The 22,182-nt window shown below is 42.8% G+C and overlaps 1 protein-coding gene across 1 annotated transcript in view; it reads right to left on the reverse strand.

Annotated features, from left to right (window-relative positions):
• plxna4 (plexin A4) overlaps positions 1-22,182 on the reverse strand; it is a gene marked incomplete at both ends in the record, with an annotated part of 187,388 nt that overhangs the window by 83,594 nt on the left and 81,612 nt on the right. The window contains one exon of the mRNA XM_079236038.1: positions 759-887. Coding sequence (XP_079092164.1) covers positions 759-887 — 129 coding nt within the window. The remainder of the gene's footprint in view (positions 1-758; positions 888-22,182) is intronic.

Consider the following 22,182-nt stretch of genomic DNA (forward strand, 5'->3'; position numbering starts at 1 on the left):
GACTTTTCTGCATTTCATCAAGTTAACTTTTTCATTGTTGCACTTTATTGAGTGTAACGTTTTATATAATAATATTTGTGTGTGTCTTTTTATCTTGCATACATGGCATTGTTGTCGAAAGGTGCTAGACAGATAAATGTGCTTGGTCTTGTCTTGGCTGCTCTACATGTATTACATATAAAGAAAACACAGTGAGTCACGGCCTGTGTGCGCATTTCTGTGTGCGCGTGGACCATGGCGCAACTTTCCAGGCAGTTTTGCCGCTGAAGGAGGTGTTCGCAGACTCACTGTGTCTGTGTCCATTACACAGAGTGCTGCTATTTCGCTCCACATTCCATGTCATCAAAGGTACTAAGAGAGAGAGAGTGTGTATGTGTGAATCTGTGCACAGACATACACACCAACACACACACACACACACACACACACACACACACACACACACACACACACACACACACACACACACACACACACACACACACACAAGTGGACTGAGGCCACTTTCTCTATAATTCAACACATTTATTCACTCCAACTCTACCCTCACAGTCAGTTTCTATAAAAAGACTTGGTCATAGCACCCAACAGTCCATCTAATCCCTTCTCTCCTCTAGCCAGACTGTAATGAAATCCTCCACGCTACATCAAAGGTTATTGTACCCTGTGACATAAGAAAATGATAAATGCCAGTGGTTATGGTATTGACTCAGCAGGGAGGGACTTTTGATGTGTGTGTTTGTGTGAGTTTGTCTAACCTGGGTCTCAGACATGACATAGAGGTAGTGGTGGTCAGGGGAGAAGGCCATGTCTCGGAGGATGGGTCCATTCTCCACCGCCTGCACAGTCTCGTACTGCTGAGCGCGAGAGGAGCCGTCTACCCGGACCTGGAAGAACACAGAAGCATATTAAGAATGAATATATTAGATTAATGCATAATTACAGTGGCGCTCACATCGCTTCACAGGTATTACAAGAATAACAGCGTTTGAATAAAGAAACATTCAAAACCTTGAATGAAGCATAGTATCAAAGCTGTTACTGAGATTTATTGAATTAGTGACAACTGCATAGACAGTTTTCAATGATTTAACAAAAGACAACTGACAATCCAAAACAACTTCCTCTTTATCAGCTGTAATAATTAAAGAGTAGATGACATGACTGAAAATATATCATGTGTTTAAAGAGCAGCTGAGGTTAAACAGCAGCAAAGTGAGAATGAGAAATGTTGCCTTCCACAAGGGAGGATTTGGCAATTGAACAAAGTCGACATCTAGGACAAATAATTTGCAATTGGGGATCGTGGTATCATTAAAACAAGTACTTTTGAAAACAATTATTGACAAAATTGCCTATCAACCACATCAAGCCTTGGGATATTTCCATGCAGCAGGGCTTACTGTGCTGTATCTGAGACGCTCATCTTTCTCTATCACCGTGTCAGACATTCAAAAGTGATTACAGTAATAAGGCATCTGGGCTAGAGGTATGGTTTGTGAGCCCCTAGGTGTGTTTACTCAGCAGAAAGTGCATGGAATTGGCCCCACGCACACTTGGTGGTGTGATTGAAGTGTTCTGGGTTGTGCCCGAACATCTGCTTACATCGTCACACACAAACAAACGCAGATGATCCTTTCAAAATCTGGTCCTCTGGCTGTAATTTGCCACTAACACGCGGCTTTGACACATACCGACGCAAGCAACTTTCAGCACCCGGTAGAATACACGCTCTCGCACACACACAGGCCTGCGTGGGCTCGCAAGACAGGTGTGAAGCAAGTCTCGTTAAAGTTGTGATGCCTCTTGGTGGATCCTGGTGCTCTCTAGCACTTAAGGGTTCATGGGTAACCGACACAAACCGGAGATAATTAGACAGGAAGCAGATGGTCGGGTAGAGCGGTGAGTCACTTTTTGATGAATTAATAATTAATAAAGCTCATTAAAAGGTCAAGATGGTCTACGTTTCTCTCCCCCTTTAACCCTTTAGTAAAGTGGTGCTGTACTCACTGAAAACTAAACACCTTCGTTGCAAAATTTAAGTCAAATAAAAATATTTCAAGAGAAATAGCTTTTTGGTGCGGTATGCTTCTTAGAGGACAACAAGATTTATTTCACCATTATCACATAGCAAGTAGTAGTGACTGAATGGCAGTCACTGCAGCCCTCAACTGTATCCTGCTCTGAAACAGAAGCCACTCTCAAACCATCCACTGCTCTACTAAAGTCCAATGGACTTTTCTTTGCCATAGAAAAGACAGAAACCCGAGTGCACAGGGTGCAGTATACATCCTGCCCTACTGCTGCTGCTGCTCCTGATATCCAGTTTCACAACATGACATTTCTTTAAACAGGCACCATCTTTCACCCTGATTTCACCCCGCTCTCCCCCCATCTTTGGTTCTCTGTCGTTCCTCCTCTCTCGCTCTGCCTCCTGCTTGGCTTGTGATCCTGATCTCAAAGGACCTGAAGTCTGCGTATCAAAGCCTCACACACTTTCACTGGGAACCATTGTATGCTCTTGGGTCAGTTGTAAAGAAAAGAACAGAAGGCGAATAGGAGAAAGACAGAAAGAAAAGAGGGAGGTAGGAAGAAAGAAGCTTCCATGCGAGCCAGATTCAGCAGGTGGGGTTATCTAATCTGGCCGATCGGGTGAGTTAATTTGAGGCGCTGTGCGTACGCGCACTGTACACAGCATGTGTGTGCATGTGAATGTATGTGAAGATGTGTGTGTATCAGCTTACCGCCGCTGTCTATGAGGGAAGTGTCAATTGTCGAGCAGAGTTAAAGGCCAGAGAGTCTACGGCAAAGGCTGAATATAGAGTTTTATTGTGTTGGGACAGATCCACAGTCACCAGGGAGCGGAGGGGCTTCAAGGGGAAGCTCCTGTGTATTATCCCTCAATCTGACCACCAACTAAACAAATGAGCCACCAGGGAGTGCACAGCATGTCCGAAAGCATGCAACGCAGGCTCACTGGGACTGGAGAGGAACGCGTAAGGGAAAACGCCTGAACGAAGCATTTACTAGTTTTCCCTGTATTCTTTATTTTCAATCCACACAGCAGTGTCACATTGGGCTTGCAGCAAACTTCATCTCTCCTGATATCAAACTCTAACCACCTTCAGTGTCCATAATGCTAACAAATGAAATAAACAGCCTGTGAATGTTTTTTATAACTACAAAAACATGCAGTATCTACAAACTAACTCAGTGTAGAACACAACCAATACCATAATTCCCATGAGGAAAATCTAAAGGGAATTATGTTTTTTTTTCAATAAAATAACGAATCCTAGTTTCATTGTCAGCAACAGTAATTATCAATATATCTTAAAGTCATTTTTCATCAGCTTAAAATCATTAAGGCAGCTACAGTGGTGCTAACCAATATTATCTGATTTCTTTTCAACGGTAATAAAGTGGATTAGCTGCTCTATGCTAAATGGATTACAATGCTAATCTCTGCTATCACATTAGAACTACACAATAGACATTCACTGCCAGACAGGCTTCATTTAGCCTCTGAGTAGTGGGAAGGTGAGAGATGCATTGGGCCCACACATAAATGCACACATGCAAATAAGTATTGTGTTCACACAAGCTATTGCGTGTTAAAAAAAACATTGGCATTTCACTCTCTTTCCCTTTCACACGCTTACACTCTCAAACACACACACACACACACGCACACACACAGGCTGTCTGGCTGTAGCTACTCATATGGTAATGTCGGGTACTCTGGGGAGGGTGGCAGGAGCTACTGGTGCTTTGACTCACGGAGCACACTTCCTCAGCTCTGCAGAATGTGTTTAGTAAACACAGCTCTGTGTGTGTTTTGATCCTCATGTGTGTGCATCTGTGGGAGAAATCCACATTATACCTCAGATCATACAGAGGACATCCTAGTCCTGCATAAAGCGACCACCCTGGCCATAAACTGTATCCCCCTAGTGGCATTGGGGTATAACTACACTAACATCATCACTGAAGACAGAAAAAAAGACTGCGGCTCCTGCAGTGAAAAGGCAGTGTGTGTGATCTTCACTGTGGTCGAGACAAACACTCACAGACAATATTTAGGGTCTGTCTTTCAAGCAAATTAGACTACCACTAGCAATAAAGTAAAAAATAATGTGAGGGCCGTGTAGATATATCAGAAATACTGACAGCTGATGATGCATATATAAAAGTTTCAGTGTTACAGCTTAGAGAACAACAAATGTGATCCCATGTGCAGATGGTATTTCTGCTTCAAATCTGTCAATGAAAAATAATGTGCCCAAAGTGACTATCTTACTCTCTCCATGTGGCTAACAGCTAGCAGAAGGTGTGATACAGAAAGGGAAGCCGTTCCGGTGTGAAAACCACAGGAGTACCCTCTCTCAGTTTCCTAGTATTGGCACTGTGCACCACACAGCACGTGGAAAGTACCGCACTTCCTCTGATTCTGCATGGAATCCATATTGAAGCTGGTAAAAATGTACTGGAGTATTTGTATTATTTCCAATATCCTTAAAATAACTGCAAGACCATTGCTTGAATTGCTTATCATATCAAGCAATACAAGAAGAAAAACAATTATAGTATCAAGTATCAAGTCAAAACATGGATTCAACCAATGGCTAAACAAGCAATCCAATAGCCACCTCACATTTCTTAGGTCAATAATTCCGTTGCCCCCCTGGAAGTTTTTCTTTGCTGAAAATTGCACTTTAGTACCGTTGCTTCCACATCTGAGCACGTCTATTCATTTTAGATAAGAACTGGGATGCAATTATGCAGAAACTACTTTACAGCAAGTGGTGAGATGGATTTTCTACATTTTAGAAGGAAGTCTGGTCAATCCTCAGGAGACATAGAGCATACTGCTGTCTACGTGTTAATGCAGATAGTGGTTGTGGCTGAGCAGGAAATACACATTCAAAACCACCCCGTCTGGACAACCCCACATTGAGGAAATAGCACATTGACAGTGTGCCTTTTTAAAACATACAATAACTGTGTGTGTTTCTCAGTAAGGACTGTGCGAGTGACTTGTGTCCTTGCCTGCTATGGCATGGGTTTTTGGGGCAGCAAAAAGGAGGGCGAGTCACACAGAGTTGCAGTCTGTTAAGCATGGCACCCACACTAACACACCATGGCTGGAACACACACCATGACCAGCATGCTGCTGGTAGAAGCCAGAATAAGCTGCTGACTGTAGTATCACTGTGGTCTGACATGGGCCACGCAACCACAGTGAGGTGAGTGGGCTGGAGCAGAATGTCATCCAAAGTCACACAGCATGCTGGGAAACCGAAATTACCACAATACTTGCGTGAGGAGTTCCATCAAATCCCTGAAACATGCACGTCATGCAGCATCAGTGCCAGCAGTTCTGCCCCTAAAAATTGTCATGAACCTAGAATTTACAATTCAAAATGCTTTAAAGAAGATTGCTTGTGTTTAACCACTATGATTTTGTAGTATAATGTTTTTGATGCAACTTCAATACTAAGGATAGTATAGGATAGTTAGTAATGTTGAATTGCAAAACCACTTACTTGTTTAAGTTTAACTGCCACAATTAGTTTTACAAAGCAATGAATGAAAACTGCATTTACATTTACTGTTATTTCCATTTTTCAATAAGCGGGTAAATATTCGGGGGTTACTGTTGTCAGCATGCTGCTGCTGCTGCTGCTTTTCTCTCTTGGCCTCAAACAAGGTCAGATTTCTCGATCTCAGCAATGAGATTGGAAGTAAATATACAATGTTAACCATCTGAAATAATGGCCAAAACTACAAAAACAGATGTACAACATGTAACCTATTTACAATGTTTATCAGCGTTGATTTGTCAATTTCAGTGATTTAATTCAAAAGCATCAAAGTACAAAAGCAAAAGGTGCAAATGCAGGTCTCCTGGGGTCTTCTCTGTGATCCCTTGGGTCCTTATCTGTTCAAGATATCAATCAGAAACAATTTGGAGCAGCAACAGCATCATGCCAAATGCCACCGTTACCCGACCTGCCACACTTTGCTCAGGTTTCGACCCTCTTTGTCAAACCACAGCAGCGTTAGGTATTCAACCAGGCAAGGCAGGACATGCAATAAGAGCCTCGGAAGAGAGACAGCCAGACCGACAGAGACAACTGAGAAGAACATTTACTGTGAAAGAGATTTGAAGAAAAGAAACAACGTATCGTCACTACATAATGGCAATGTGTCTCTCCACGCATTCTATTCATACCGACAGCAATACAATGGTGGCTGTCTGATTGGCCAAATCTGTCCAGCTCACTGAAACATATGGCAGACAGAAAGAAAAGAAGGGGGGGGGAGGTGGAGAATAACAGAAGGAAATGGGGCTAGGAGGCGGACTGGATCCATCTCTCAGTGTCAATCAATGCCAGGAGAAACCCTCCACTTCCTCGTTCAATGCCTCAATATATAGCTTTCGGCGAGATGGACCGGTGCGAGACTAGTGGGGGAGTGCGGATGATTTGACATTAATCTCTGGGTATTAACGAGGATGTGACAACTAATGCAGAATGCCAAGCTGGCCGTGTAGTATAGATGGAGCAGAGAATCACAGATGACTCACTATTCATCCCAAAGATTTATTGTGAACAATAAAGGATGGACACATGTTTTTATTCCGTCTGAGAGGAAGACTGCCCAGGAAGGAGTGTGCTAAAGACGTGTGGTTTCTTTAAGGAGTACTGCAGGTGACACAAGAATGACTAATGCCGTGGTACTTCTACATTTACAATGTCTTTTGGCATAGTATTTTATGGTTCATGACAAGTTATAATGGAGACATCTTGCATTTATCCAAAGCTACAACATTAAATCAATGCTTTACTGCTTTCCTTTATGGAAGTAAAATATTCATTCAGTTCATTAAAAGCACTTTAAATATCCCCCCTTCCTTCCTTTCTTTCTTCCTTCCTTTCTTCCTTCCGGCTCGACTTCGCTCTCTATAGGAGGATGACTGGGCAAATAAAACACAGTGTGGAACTGAACTCATTCTGTTCTTTAATTCACTATTCTCTGTTTTATGTTTGCGATTAGGCATATCTCCTACACAGCAGGATTTTAATTAATGACTCCCTCCCTCTCTCCCCGATGCCTGCAGTGTGAGGGGAGGTGCTTTGTTGGTGCAAATCAGAGAAAAGTCATTGTTAGCAGGTACATTAACTACAGAGACTTGCATTTGCAGTGTTGAGCCTCTGCAGAAATCTGACCTCTACACAGACCCCCTGTCGGGTTTGGTTTTATTGAGGTTAATCCTCTGCAGATGTGTTATTTGGGTAGGTTGTTTAGGAACAGGAGGTTAAAAGAAAACGTCCACAACTCAATACTATGAGATGAAAGTTGTATCGCTAAGACTAAGACTAATTAAGTAAGTAAAGTGTATTCATATTGCACTTCACAGACAAAGGTCACAAAGTGCTGTATAGGAGTCAGGAAAAACGTGTTAAAACCAGATTGACAATAACAGGGGACAAAACATTTCGACAGTTAAGAGAGCATAGTGAAATACACAATAAAAGATGGAGCAGTAAAAAACACAATAAAACAAATCAGGAAAATTAGCGGGTGGCCTGGGCATGACTGTGTCAAAGCAGCAGCAATAAAAAGAAAGAAGGAAAAGGAAGGAAGAAGAGGAAAGTAAATACAGTTATTTCACAAGTTTGAGTGAGGGAAGCATACAGGCTCTTGTGTTTGTTTCTATTAGTGCGACTTTAGTCTCCACAACCTCACATCTGGGATCTGACACCGTAGCAGACAGAGCCGCCGGGGGACCCCCGGCTCAGTGACTGACCGTCGTGGCATTAAAGGTGCGGTACCCGTTAGCCTGCAGGCCCATGCGGCCTACTAATCTAACCTTATCCCCTGCCGAGAGATAGACGTGAAAAGCAAGAAGAGAGGTAAAGAGAAGGACAAGATTGTTATTTCGAGGGATGATGGTGTTGGACGTGAAAGGGGACAAGTGTCTGGAGGCTTCCTAACTCATTTCTCCCCCTGCTCTCCTTTCCTCCCTCAATCTCCCCCATGGCTTCAAAGGGTGAGTGACAGGTCTCCCTGCTATCATTCTCTTCACTGAGCTGCCTGAGAGCACTGTGACCAGGCAGGGGGCTCACAGCTTAGCTTGTGTTACTCATTTCCCTCCTCTGCTATTGCCTTTGCTCTCTCTCTCTCTCTCTCTCTCTCTCTCTCTCTCTCTCTCTCTCTCTCTTTCTCTCCCCCCTCTCTCAATCTGTAAGTCATGAGGTTGATATAAACACCTGCAAGCTTATGGCCGGTTCAATCTTGAGAACATTTGTGACCACTTGACTTCTAACAACTCACTCAGTTTTTTTTTTACTTTTTCCCATCTGTTCATGTTTGTTGCAGACTGTATGCTCTGCTGCTGGAACATTGGAGGCTATTTGATAAGTTCTCTCCCATTCATCTGTCCTCTTTTGATTGTGCTTCTTGCGCATTTTTAAACCGGAAATGAAAAGCCTTGCAAGCTTGATGTGTTTTTGTTTTACCTTGTTGCTATATAGTTATAGGTGGTACCCATTTTGTCCAGACAATTTCGGAAAAGGGCCTGGAATCTATGTGGAAGTGGACAGGAGGTTGTCTTCTGTTAAGCCAATAAAACAAAACACAAACAATTGTATTCCATGTGCAGAGTGAACAGCAAAACACCTTCCTTTGTCTGGACAATTGCCCCTTATCAACTCCTTATTCAACAACTGCTCCATCTCTTATTTGTCTTCCTCTCATCATCTCTTTCTGTTCTGTTCTCGTGGTCATTTCCATACATTTTTCAATTTTGTCATTTTTCCTCCTAATATGCATCACGCCATTACGTGTACTGTGCGGAGAAGATGTCTGAGCTCGTCTCTCTCTACAGAACCCCCTCTGTTCCTCGTCCTTCTTTCCTCCATCTTCTCCCATCCAATTCCTCTTTCGCTGTCTCATTAGAGCCGCAGCGGGGTGTTAGAGGCGACAGGTAGAGATCCCCTGACAGACCTCATTTAGTGCAGACAAATACCTGGCCTCGCTGAGAAAAACCCTTACGCACATTTCTCTTTCAAACCAATTATTTCCTCTACTGTTTTTCCTTTTCTTTCACCGTTTTCCTGCAGTGATGAGAGCTGCTGTTCACTCCTCTGCTGCTGCAGCCACTGGCTGGGCCTCAAGGACCCCACAGAGGGAACGGCATAATGTGAGCGCACATCACCACCTGTGTCTCTATTAGTGGAGCAACCCGGTGGCAGGGACACAGAGCGGTGTGCACCCCATTATATTACGTGACCAGAGGCCACTGGGTGAGAGCTAAAAGGGCTTTGGGAGACATTAATGAAGTCAACATACTTCCAGCAGCAGCGAGGGCACCAAATCAGCCTATTGTGTCGAATCAAGACTTCGCCTTTCAGGCGACCCAGCAGTGCTCAAAACCCAGAGGATGCCATTCATTTAAGAGTGTAGCCAGCAAACTTCCGCAGGTTGAATATCATCAATACAGCCTGTTGAGTATAATCACATTGAGATTATTCAGTGTGTGTGTGGACTTGACACAGAGAAGGAAACGTTGTGTGTAGTATCCACACCTGGCACCTAGTGGCATTGGCAGAGTAAGAAAGAGGCGGCTAGCTTTGACGTTACAGAAGCAGTGGTAAGAGGAGGAAAAGATGGAGGGAAATAACTACCTCCACCACTCTTCTCCCTGTATAATTAAATACGTTCCACTTATTAAGGACATATGCATTGTAAATGTTTGCTATATGCATAAAATAATAAGCATTGCAGCCTTCATATAGAAGAAGCATATGCACATGGAAGTTTGTTTGGAAAGTTGGTTAGTTGTCAACAAGGACAACGTTGCCTATTCTTCCACTGAGCCACTTCAGTCAACCTAATGGCACTTTCATCAGTGGACCACACCCTGCTTCCTCAACTGTCAATCACCAATTTAACCAACCATTGAGGATAATGAATAGAGGATCTGTTTGTTTTTTGAGACTAAGATAACCTAAGGTCATGATTAATTGGACACACAAAAAGAGCAATGTTAGGAAAAACCTCAGATCAGAACAGGTATCTAGTTGTCTTCAGAAACCTCAGAGGAATATGAGCTCTTAACAAAATAGTCAGGTGACAGACTTTGATCAACATTCACAAGGTCACCTCACAAACACCCCTGCTGTGACCTATACGCATCTCTGTGTAAGCTTGTGTTTCACAACACAATGCCAGGGGTGCCTTCTTTCATCTTAACAGGGAAAACTCAATAGGCTTTTCTTGATTGGAGCATACTCTGCTTCTATAAATGTCCATCAGCAGCCTATCCAACCGTGGTGGTTGAGAAGGGCCCGGTCCCCAAAGAGATGTCTAGGTCTGATAATGACCTACTGACAGGCTCAGATCAACTTTAGCCACAGGATGACTTTGAAAACTCCTCCATCCCTTTTTCCAGACTATAGGCTTTGTTTTAGTGGTTATCTATGGATTTATTTGACTGCTTATCAGTCTGTTCTCTACTCTCTGGTCAATACTAAAGTTTGGCTTGTTTACCAGGCTAAAGTTCATTGACTTCAAGGCTGTGATTGGGTTCCTGGGAGATAACCACAAATACGTAAATACACAACAGGACACATTAACACAAACATAAGCCGATACACGCAGAACAAAAAATGCCGAGACAGAGTCAACAAACCCAAACTTTTAACTGCTCAGCCACAAATGTGGAAAAGAAAGTGTCGTAAAGAGTGAGATACGAGTGGAGAAGGCAGTGTGTGTGTTCAGGTGTGTGAATAATAGATGGGGAGCTGAGAGCCAGACGCTGTCTGAGAGCAGACATCACCCTGGATCCCGTTACCACACACTGCCATCAGAATAACTCTGGAGACACAAGCACACGCCGTGCCCCAAGTTCAGGCAACAACACACATGCGCACACACAGTCACGTACACACAGTGACCTTTCTGCACCCCTGTGCTGTTTGTCAACACAACCATATTTCTGTCCTGTGGCTTTGCTCCACTGCAATCACAGTGTTGAGTGACACATTTTATTTGAGGTGTTTTAACTCTAATTTAAAAAGAGGAAGTTGATGAAATACGCATTAAGCCAGCAATATTGCTGTCAGCCACAAAATAATATTTTACTGGTATACTCGGCCCCTTTGGTTAAAACAGACTCCACTCAGTACACACATAAATGAAGACATATTAAATCGATGGATCACTGACTGAAGCTGAAGATCACGCGTGCTCATGAATTCATGAATTACCAATAGGCTTACCTTTCGGACATGTGCAGATTTGTGTGTGTGCACCAGCGTGTACATGGGGCGCATTCATTGCATTCATTGCCTACCCTTCACTTTTATGTTGTGGTGATTTATGAGGTTCCTACTAAAGTTTCTAATTAAATGGGGAAGCACCTCACAACCAATTCCTCTGAGATAAGCAGGTGTGAATATCTGTGTTCCATCCTTATTGTCTGTGCAAGTGTGTATGTGTGCATGAGTCTGTGTGTATTCCCTTGTTTCCAGCCCCAAGAGCGCTGCTTTTTTCCCTCTCATCTCTCCTCTTTGCTTTTATTCCTTTATTAAACAGACTGGCACACTCCTTCTATTATACCGGCTTCCCCACTGAAGTGAAAAATTGCGATGCTGGCCTAGCAGGGGACAGAGAGAGGGAGACAAAGAGGCAGGCTGAGAGGGAGAAAATTAAAAAACAAGGAGAGTGAGGAGGACATCGAAAGCAGGGAATAACACTGCAGTAAACCCTGGAGGCTTGAGCTATAATAATGGAAATCATTGGAACAAGATGGTGAGAGACGGAGAAAGAGCAACAAGACTAAAGGCCAATGTCCACTGGAAATTGTTAGGATGCATTCAATGAAGGCAGCGTGTGAAGGAACAAAACTGGTTGATATGAAAACATATCAGCTCGTGTCTAGCAGCCGCAGGAGTTACAGGAGTCTTGACCAGACCTTCCTCTGTGGTATTTTTGCCACCTTATTAACCTCATGCATTTAGCCTACAATAGTATATTCATGGTGAACCTGCACACAACGGATAGAATAAATTGCTATGAAAGTATTGGAATTACCCACAAAAACTCATAAAAGTATAGGTTGATATGCAAAGGTGTTTTAATTATACTACACATCTAATATTTCATCCCCTTGTTCACATGTAACCAAGATACTCATTTTTTTCCGTCTTATTTTCTCTTCAAACAACCACCAGAGGCAAACACAATAATCTCCTTGTATGCAGTGCAACACTTCACCTTGAATTATGTTTCAGACTGGAATCATATAATTATGAATTAGGCTACGGCCCTAGCTAAACAAGTTTTTTTTGGGGGGGTTGTCAGAAAAGGAAATCACTATAATGGATATAGTCTGAGTGGCATTCATTAACAGGTGGTATGGCTATCGCTTCAAGTTTTGTGATATAAGTTAAATGATGTATTCCAATAAATGTCCTACTCGATAATTCAAGACAATTCAAGACAATAATTATTACCAAACTGGATTCAGTGAGACCTTTCTCTCTGTACAATTTCCATACCCTTTTATCTCTTTCACCAATGAAGACATCAAGTATAAGCCGATTTTTCATGACTCCATGGGAGGATTTCTCTAAAATTAGCGCTTCTTTATCAAGGGAGCAACATTAGAGTTTCACGCCCATGCATTACGCTGTGACACATACACAGTGTTTTGTGCATGATGATGGGGGCTTCACAGTCTGCATCAAATAACTTCCCTGTAATAATCCATAAGTGTGTTGTTTCAGGATGGTTTGTTATCTAATCACAAAGACGGAAGAAACAAATAACAGGAGCGTGCAGGCATGTCTGAATGAAAACGATAGCTTTACAAATATGTTTGCATGTGTGAGCATGGAGATGTGTGAGTGTGTGTGTGTGTGTAATTACACTCACTCAAAACATGGAAACAAGCATATTGGCTACAGCAGTGTAAAACATAATGAACATACACTCTTGGTGGTAATAAAATTAAACTCTGGATCAATATTAATGTGAATCTGTCACAGACTCATAACTTAAAATAGTGTTCTCTATTTCTCTCTTCATATGTGTGTATGTGTTGAGGATTTTAATGTGCTTATATGGAATTATCTCTCTCACTTTGAACTCCCACTCTCCCTCTTGCGTGTTTTTCTTTCCCTCCTCCTCTCGTCCTCTCCGTCCTCCGTCTCTGTCACATTATCAACATTAATTTCTTCCCTGTCTACCTATTCTGGCCTTTTATAAAGTGACATATCAAAGTGTGACGAGCAAACAGGCAAACCTAGTGCCCCTGTAGGAGCGGAGCAATCCTGAATGACGGAGAGAAAAAGAGACAAAGAGGAAACATCGAGAGGAACTGAGACAGATCAACTGCAGAACGTTCAGATAGAGATGGGTGTAAGCTGCACTAAAACTCGCAGACAGATAAAAGTTAATTCTTTCCCAGGGAGAGACAGAGAGAGCGAGAGAGGACTCTAAGAGGATATTTGGTGAATGGAGCCTGTCAGCTTGCGTTGTGCAGAAATCCTCTTATACCTCAAAATTTCAATTAGGTGGGGAAGCGTTTTGGTGCGGTGCGCTTCTCACAGTCTGCGCAGGAAGTACAAGGTGCACGAGGTGGGATTTGTCACAGCAGCGACAGGCCTGCTCCACCTACATTATGATCCAAAGGACACACACACACACACAAACACAGCACCCCCTTCCACCTGCCAAAGCCATTTCGAGTGACAACAGTGGTACACTTGATGCTACTTCAGTGTTCAGTGAGCAGTGTTGCAATTGAGTTTGTTCCACTGAAGAGGGTCGGAAATTTAAACTCCACAGGTTTGTGTTGGGCTGCTGTCATCTGTATGACAGCGACAATTACACTATGTGTCAGCCTCTCTAAATGACACTGACTTACAGTAATTACAATGCCAAAGGTAGAAGCCCATTTCCATGGTTTGCTTTTCTTTAATTCCCACCTTAGTGTTTTGCTTCCAATTGACTTTGTCTGTCACCATCTTCCTGACTGACGTACATGATAGAACAATAACAAAAATAGCCGACTTTAAACATTCAATTGTATAAAAAAAAAAAAAAAACATTCGAATTTAAAGAAAATATTGTCTACTGTGTAAAAATGAATTTCTTTATATGACTCAAGCATTTAGAAAAAAAAGTGTAGAGGCTCAAGAGAACAGATCTAAGTGATTTGGTTAATTTGATAAAGAAACTGTAAAAGGATAATTCCAGTCATGATAATGTGGGTCTTAGTGCTGACTATTATGTATATTGGCTTTGCTAATATCACACTCAAAGTAACTGCTAAGATCTGGAAACGTCTGGAGTCGTGACTGCAAGAAACACGAGTGGAGTATGACGTCAGATGAAACTTATTCAAATACACCAACGCTTATATTCCCCTTTCTCCAATCCATCCCACTTCCTGGTAAGTTTAACTCTTTTCTCCTTCCCTCATCCTCTTTTTTCTTTTTTCTATCAATTCCCTCAGCGTTCTTTACAAACTATACATCTCTCGTTACCCTAAAAACCATCGCTCACTCACTCTTTTACCCTTCTTTTTTTCCTCTGTCCATGTAGCCCTTCTGCTCTTTTCTTTCCCAAAACTCTATCCTGTCGTTCTCCGCGTCCCTCCAACCCCCAAGCTTTATTCCCAGCCTCCCAGCTGGCTTTCATCTTCCCCAGGTTAGATTACTGTAAAGCACTGCCTGTCTGCCAGCATTCCTGAAAGCTTTTCATCTCTGCTCCGATTCATCTGGGGAGACAGAGAGAGCGAGGGAGTCAGGTAGAGAGGGTGAGGGAAAGAGAGAGAGGAATGTAGAGGATGCCAGTAGAGCGAGAGAGAGAGAAAGAGCGAGAGAGAAAGAGAGAGAGAGAGAGAGAGAGAGAGAGAGAGAGAGAGAGGGAGACTGAGAGAAGGAAGGCTGTGTTGTACTGCAACTATGGATTTCAGAGCCTTAAGTGGTTTAACCTGCACTGCACACTGCATTGGCTGATGGGAAATTGCCCTGCTGGTCTCTTGGCTGTCTGTGAAACGCCCACTCAGAGCTGAGAGCACACCTCACAAGGTACAGACAAATATGTGCACACGCGCACGCGCAAGTTGGCAGATGCAACACACAAACATAAACACAAAACAATATCCACAGTGTATTCTGAACATACATACGTTGACGCACCAATATGAAAATAAAAGCAAAAGCTCAGTTGATGTAGGAAAGAAGAGAAGAAACTGTAAATAAAAAAACAAGAGGAGACTGCGATATAGTCTTTGTTGACTCTTGAACACTCACTTTTCATACTCAAACAGCAGTACACACACACACACACACACACACACACACACACACACACACACACACACACACACACACACACACACACACACTTTCCCACCGTGCAGATCAACAAATCTACGGTCTACCGGGTGATTTATTCATTTGTTTTAGATTTGACAGGAACATATTTTGGCATCAGGATAATATACCTGGAGATGTGTCAAGTCAGATAGGCCCCACACATCAGCCCAGAGAGAAAGTGAGTATGAGATGTAAATGCAACAGAAAATGTGTCTCAGTCTGTGTTTGTTTTTGCCTACATACATGCATTGACAGCGTACAAACAGCAGTACAGGTGTAATTACAGAAAGCCCTGCAGCTGTTTGTCGCTCTGCTTTGGTGTGTGAGTGGGTGTGTATTTCTGTGTTTACTGTATACGTTTTTATACACGTTTATTTATGTGTGTGTGTGTGTGTGTGTGTTTTGGAATCAAGGGGACTGTGTCAGTGGGCGAGTATCCCGCTGTAGCTGTGACATTTATGTCCAACAAGTGCAACGTTTAGTTACTGAAAGAACAGCATGTATGCTGCTGTGTGTCTGTACGAGTGTGTGTATCTCTCAGTATAAGTGTGTATGTGTCAGTTTGTGCGCCTGTCGCTGTAGATAGCGGCACATATGAAGATTTAAACCAAAATGTGCTTTATTTAACAATGTCTGAAAAGCAAATCTAAAATAGCCATAACAAACTCTCCATTCTGCATTTTGTGAATCCTCCTACAGTTTTCTACAAATAAGGTCGCTATCTGGATTATAAGAGACTAAGCCACTCCACTAAGGCATGACTACACATTTAAAAACATCTCTTGGCCAAGGGTTGCAAAGAACATTTACTTTAGTATTGTTTAATCTGTTATACTGGTTAGATCTATAAAATGGCAGAAAATAGTGAAAAATGGTGAACCCAAGCTGACGTTCTCAAAATGTGTTTTCAATGCGACTAACACATCACAATGATGAGAAAACATTGAAGCCAGTGAATGTTTATCATTTTTACGTGATAAATAAATGATTAAAGAGATTTGCGGTTGATTCCTTTTGCTGTCAAACCACCAATCAATTATTCAAGTAATTGTTTTGGCAGCAACTGTATAATCGTATATTTATGTATCTATCCGCTTCCTCTTGGGCAGATTCGTAAATGGACCGTTGTAGGATGCAGATTGTGGCAATATTTTTACTATGCCCTAAAACCTAACTTTGCACTCTCCTTCAGACACACAGTAACATCAGCACATCCAGAACTCATTGTATCAGGTCTTTCCTCTATGACGGCACCGTGTGATGATATGGTGCTCTGAAGTATTATGGGCATCCCTGCATGTGATATTTATGGACCTGCCAGTCGTCCGACCCCACTCACAACTCCCACACCCTTTAATCTTACTGCTGTCATCTACTGTCACTGCCTTATGACTATGGCCTTGGCTAACTGCCAGTCAGCACAGAGGAAGAGTGTGTGTGTGTGTGTGTGTGTGTGTGTGTGTGTGTGTGTGTGTGTGTGTGTGTGTGTGTGTGTGTGTGCGTACACACTCAAGAGAGCGTGAATGTGAGACTGTTGAAATACAACACCATTGTATAGTACAGTAGAGTACAGTATGTCAGTCATATGTAGGCCAGACGTGACTAAAAGAGGAGCTCAGTAATACCACTAGTAGCAAAGTCCGTGTGCCAAATCACAGCCTTTTCGCTCCCAGTCTAGATCTTGTATGTTAGGCGCAACAGCATAATTTGGTAAGGAAATAGAAAAGAGAAAAATATATAATTGAGAGAAAAAAAAACAAGGAAGGGGTGGGGAGGAGAACTGCCCTCTAAAAAAGGGTTTCTGCTCTCAAACAGAATTGAATTAGCATTTTCTGAAAAAAAAAAATCTTTAGTCTTTGGCAGGAACTACCACCCCCACACAGAGCACAATGGAAATGATACATAATGAATACATTAACATGTATGTCATGATAATTCGTATAATCAAAACTAACAGTATGCGCTTTTTGCCTTGAATTATCTACAGTTTTCTCAATAGGCCCTCAGAGGGTCTTTGGTTGTTGTCCACATCCTCTGTGTGCAGATCCAGAAATCACTTAAAGGAAGATGAGCAGACTCATTGAAGGAGTGAATGAATGCAGCGATCAACAGTCTTACAGCATTTGAAAAAGCAGGCAGAATCCACACAAACAAGCACAACAAGCACAACATACACACATTCAGACAGAGACGAGCCCCTTATGATAAGCATTTATCACGAAAGCCTTCCACAAAACAGCTAATTTGTCAGGCTCCGTGGGAAGCTCACAGTTTCCGTAGAGGGGATGTGAAATAACTGTGTTCAGCCAAGTAATTCATTATAAAATGAAAAATAAATTGTGCAAAGCTGGAAAGCAGCACGCTGCAAATTCTCATGAAGAAGACGAGTGCAGACAATAAAGTTCAAGGAGCTCGTAGCATAAGATTGTGCATCATGTAATGAACTTGCAAGATATGGGTAAATGTCAAGTGTTAACGTGAAGTACTGTCTGGAGCAGAGAGCTATACCAGGAAACAGAGATAGAGGTCAATCTCCTTCAGGCTACTGATGCACATGTATAAATAACTAGCCAATATAATGTTTATTCGCATTGTCAAGGTGACTGCTTGTTGTTTTTGTTTTATTATTTGATGGGAAAGTTTAAGTACCTGCACTCTGGACACAAACAGATGGGTTTACTACCCCTGTTCCTCTCTTTCTCTCTCTGGGTTGAAAGCCGAGCATCATTATCTGTCAGGAAGTCTTCAGGTGGGCCTGCTGAGTAAGTACATTGGCCAACCTCAATCCATTTTCTCTATACATCTTTCCCATTGTTCCGGGTATGTAGAGTTACGGGAACTAATACTGCCTCAACGGTAAAACCAGTATATGTAAAACTAATTGTGTGTTCAATCAATTGTTGCATTATTAAGTTGCTGGGTGTTTAAAGTGCAATCAATACGTGCAATTAATACCACAAACTACACTGCAGCATTTCTTTCGCTAGCTGCCACTGTGGAAATAGTAAAAGGGATTATTGTTGTCACTACTCAGCGAGCTTGTGTACGTCAGTCTTTGGGGAAATTAACATTTCCCTGTTTCCCTCGTGCTTTGCAAGCCCTGCAACTTACACACCAAGTGACTGAATGACTGATGCAGTGTGGACTTGGCTGCCCTGGCTTTGGAGCAAACTTTCACTTTGGGGGGGTTAAAATATCCCAAATGATTTACTATTAAGTATTTGTATTAATATTCACAGTCTCCATTACGGTTTAAACCTCTTTAGTGAATTCCACATTGATTAATATGTTGTGCTTTCTAGCAATAGACTTCTCATTCAGTGATATGAAGCTGTCCATGTGGTTTACCAATACGCAAAGAGTCAAGTGGCAAGAACTACTTGATCCAGGCCTATTAGAGTCATTGCAAAGCTGTAGAAACCTATAATCCAATACTTCTACACTACCAATAGCTACTAATAAATTGCTCTACTGATTTTAAACAGCAGAAGAGCCCCAAACCACATTTTCTTCCTGCATACCTCCTAAACTGTCCCAATTGAGCCCAATCATTTCCATCTCCCAGAGGCTCTGTATTTTAGCCAGCCCGGTCAGGCCAGGAGATGAGGGCTCGAAAAGGGGACTGGTAGAAGGATTAGCTTCCCTATCCTCCTACAGCTCTTTACCATTTTAATGAGGCAGGGCCAGAGGGTCTTTCTTCTGCCCCAGCCAACTGTGTCATAGTCTGGGCCTGGGGACAGAGGACGGCTGCAGGGGTTCAGGGACGGTTCTAATACAGCACAGCCATTGTACCTAGAAATGGAGTGAGATATGGTGCTGATGAGAGGCAAATGAGGAGAGGTGTGTGTGTGTGTGAGAGAGAGAGACAGACAGACAGACAGGGACAGATGTCTGTGGGTGTCGTATCAGAGTGTGTCTGCACAGACCTCAATGTGTGTCTTCTCCCAGAATAAAAGAGTAATTTAGGTCTTTCTATGGGCCTACCTCCAAAGCCCCCATTGGTATGCACCCCGATAACAAAGAGAGGGCACATGTGGATTAACTCTCTATTGAAGGAACTGTAATTACCTGCTGATATGAATATTATTATTACTACTGGGCAAAAACCTGACAATTTTCCATTCAAAAATCCACAAAACCAGCCAAGAGAATGGCAAGGGTTAACTTTGCAGGGAAAAATAAATTGGGTTGGTAATGCTTTATTTGCAACATCACTTTCACAAAAGACAACGGACATCAGTTTAAGTTAGAGAAAGGGTAACTCCGTGGGACTGTATTTTCCTGGGATTAAACAAATACACAAATGCTTCCAAGCTACTTTTGTCTGCTTCTCTTTAAATTGCACTTCACGGCTATACATTTTGCTTTGGATACATTCCACCAACTGTAAAATAAAAGCTGCTGGCGGAACAGACTCGATGATTCATGGCATTGCAATCAACAGGACATGTGTGTGCCACTGTATTCAATATTAGCAAATTGGCTCTGACATACGCTTCCAAAGCCACCTGGGGATATTCACGCAGATGTCTATTAGATGCTTTAAAAGGAGCACAAAGCTACTGCTACTTGTCTGAGAGAATGGACAGAAAGCCATTGGGCTGCCATAGGGCTTGACAGGGATGGACAGTGGGGAACGCAAAGGGGCTGAGGGCTTTAGTGGTGTGTGTAAAGATCAAAGGTGTGTGAGTACATGGATGTGCATGTACTTGTCCATGCCTCCATGGGAGCAAGCACCCACTGACACCTCAAAGAAATCTAGACTGAAACAATCCCCAAAAAAAGACAGTAAAACCAAACTTCAGTCACAGCTGGGGGCCTGAGTGAGTCCTCTCTATTGGACAAAAAGCCCCGTCAATCATCACAGGGGGTCAGAAGGGTGGTCAAAACTCAAAAGACGGGACAATGGCTCTTTAGGACTCCACAATCACACACACACACACACACACACACACACACACACACACACACACACACACACACACACACACACACACACACACGCTATGAAAGAATGCATGGATAATCAACCTTGGAGAAAGAAAAAAAACGCAAATAACCTTGAACTGATGTTCTGTGTGTGTCAGCGATAAAGCGTTTCATAAAAAGAAGGAACTAGACCAGCCAAAGAATGCTACTGATGTGAATACATGCAGCCATGGCTATTGAATCGGTGATAATGGAGGAGTCCATGAAGAGGAGTCATTGATACAGGCTGAAGTCCACTTCACGGTGGTTTTGGCATTGAGAGGGTGAGACTGAGAACCATTTCACAGCCAAAGACACTTGGCCTTGGGGCAGAAATGCCTATGGTGTTGAGCTGGGCTCAATGCTATGACCTAAGGGGTGTCAAGGGGCATAGAACACAATCATTACTGTCACTAGAGCTTGACAATGACTTTGTCTTTTTCTATCTGTCTCAATCTTTCTCACGCATACATTGAATGACTTCAGAAAACAAGGGGCAAGCACCCATGCCAGTCAACCAAGCCTCTCTGTAGTCATATTCTGAACCTATAAAACCGACATCTACCCCTTTTTTATGCAATTATTTCCTCTATTTTTATATGCACACTTCTTATTTCCTACCCTCCAAATGACCTCTTCCACTTATAACCCCCCCCCCCCCCCCCCTCTCCACTTTCGACTGCTGCCAGACCTTCACCTCTATTTTGCTCACCTTTTTTTTCTTCTCTTCCCTCCTCCACAAGCCCGTTTCATCTGTGTTCAGGCCCTGTAGTCCCAGGGCATGCCAAATCACAGCAAGCCACAGGCTCTAAATAAGAACAAACACCTCTGCTTTACCTGGACGGCCTCCCCAAGGGGACACTCCGAGACTAAAAGACAGCTAGCATTCTCTCCATTTCTCTCTGTACACCCCCTCCTCAGCTCCCTTCACTCTTTGCACCGTGGGTAATTGAAAAACACCGGGCCCAAAGGCCTTTACTTTCTCTACTAAAGAAATAGGCCAAATGCCTCGTAGGGAAAGAAGCAGAAGGGAAGGGTGTCGGGGCGACACAGAGAGAGTGCAATGCAGGTGAAGTGCTTTCATTGGACAATAAGGCAGTCACTAAGGCTGGCATGCACCTGGGTACTGGAATCTGTATGCACACCGCAGAGGACTGGGAATTTAGGAAGTTGTTGAATGTACAGAGTCAAGTGAAAATGAGAGATTCTGGAGAAACTGGAGTTCCTGGGAATTTTGGAGATCAGTCAGAGTGGGAGCTGTTCTGCAAACATATATATGCACACGTGGTAAGTGCATAGCTTGCTCGCAAGCCACAGCTCCTACTGGGAATACAGCATCAAGTGACAAAGTTATAGACTGAGACGTGCGTGAAGTTACTACATGAAATGTATCTGTCCAAGTTGTCAAAGAACCGGCATGTGTAGAGAACACAAGAGGGGATGTGCAGGAGGTTCCTCCATCCTGCTAAGTTGTTTGATTTCCAACAGCAGGTGTGTATTAATCCCCCTTCTGATAGGACACACGCTATGGGGCTCTTTCATCACTCTATTTATACACACGCCCACACACACACATACTAGATAATCAAAGGAAAATTCACCTGTCTCTTCTATGCTCAGAGGGACATACACAACATGCGGCACATACACAACCCCCTTTGTACAACCATTAGTTGATACTCAAATCAACATTAGTCATAAATGCCCAACATGTCTGACTGAAGCAACCACTCTGAGGCTCGGATGTGAATGTGAATACATACGATGCTGTTGTGTGACTAATTATTAATTTCTTCTTTGTGTATTAGTGTGTGTC

This window comes from Taurulus bubalis, assembly GCF_910589615.1.
Source record: "Taurulus bubalis genome assembly, chromosome: 20".
Taxonomy (NCBI): Eukaryota; Metazoa; Chordata; class Actinopteri; order Perciformes; family Cottidae; genus Taurulus; species Taurulus bubalis.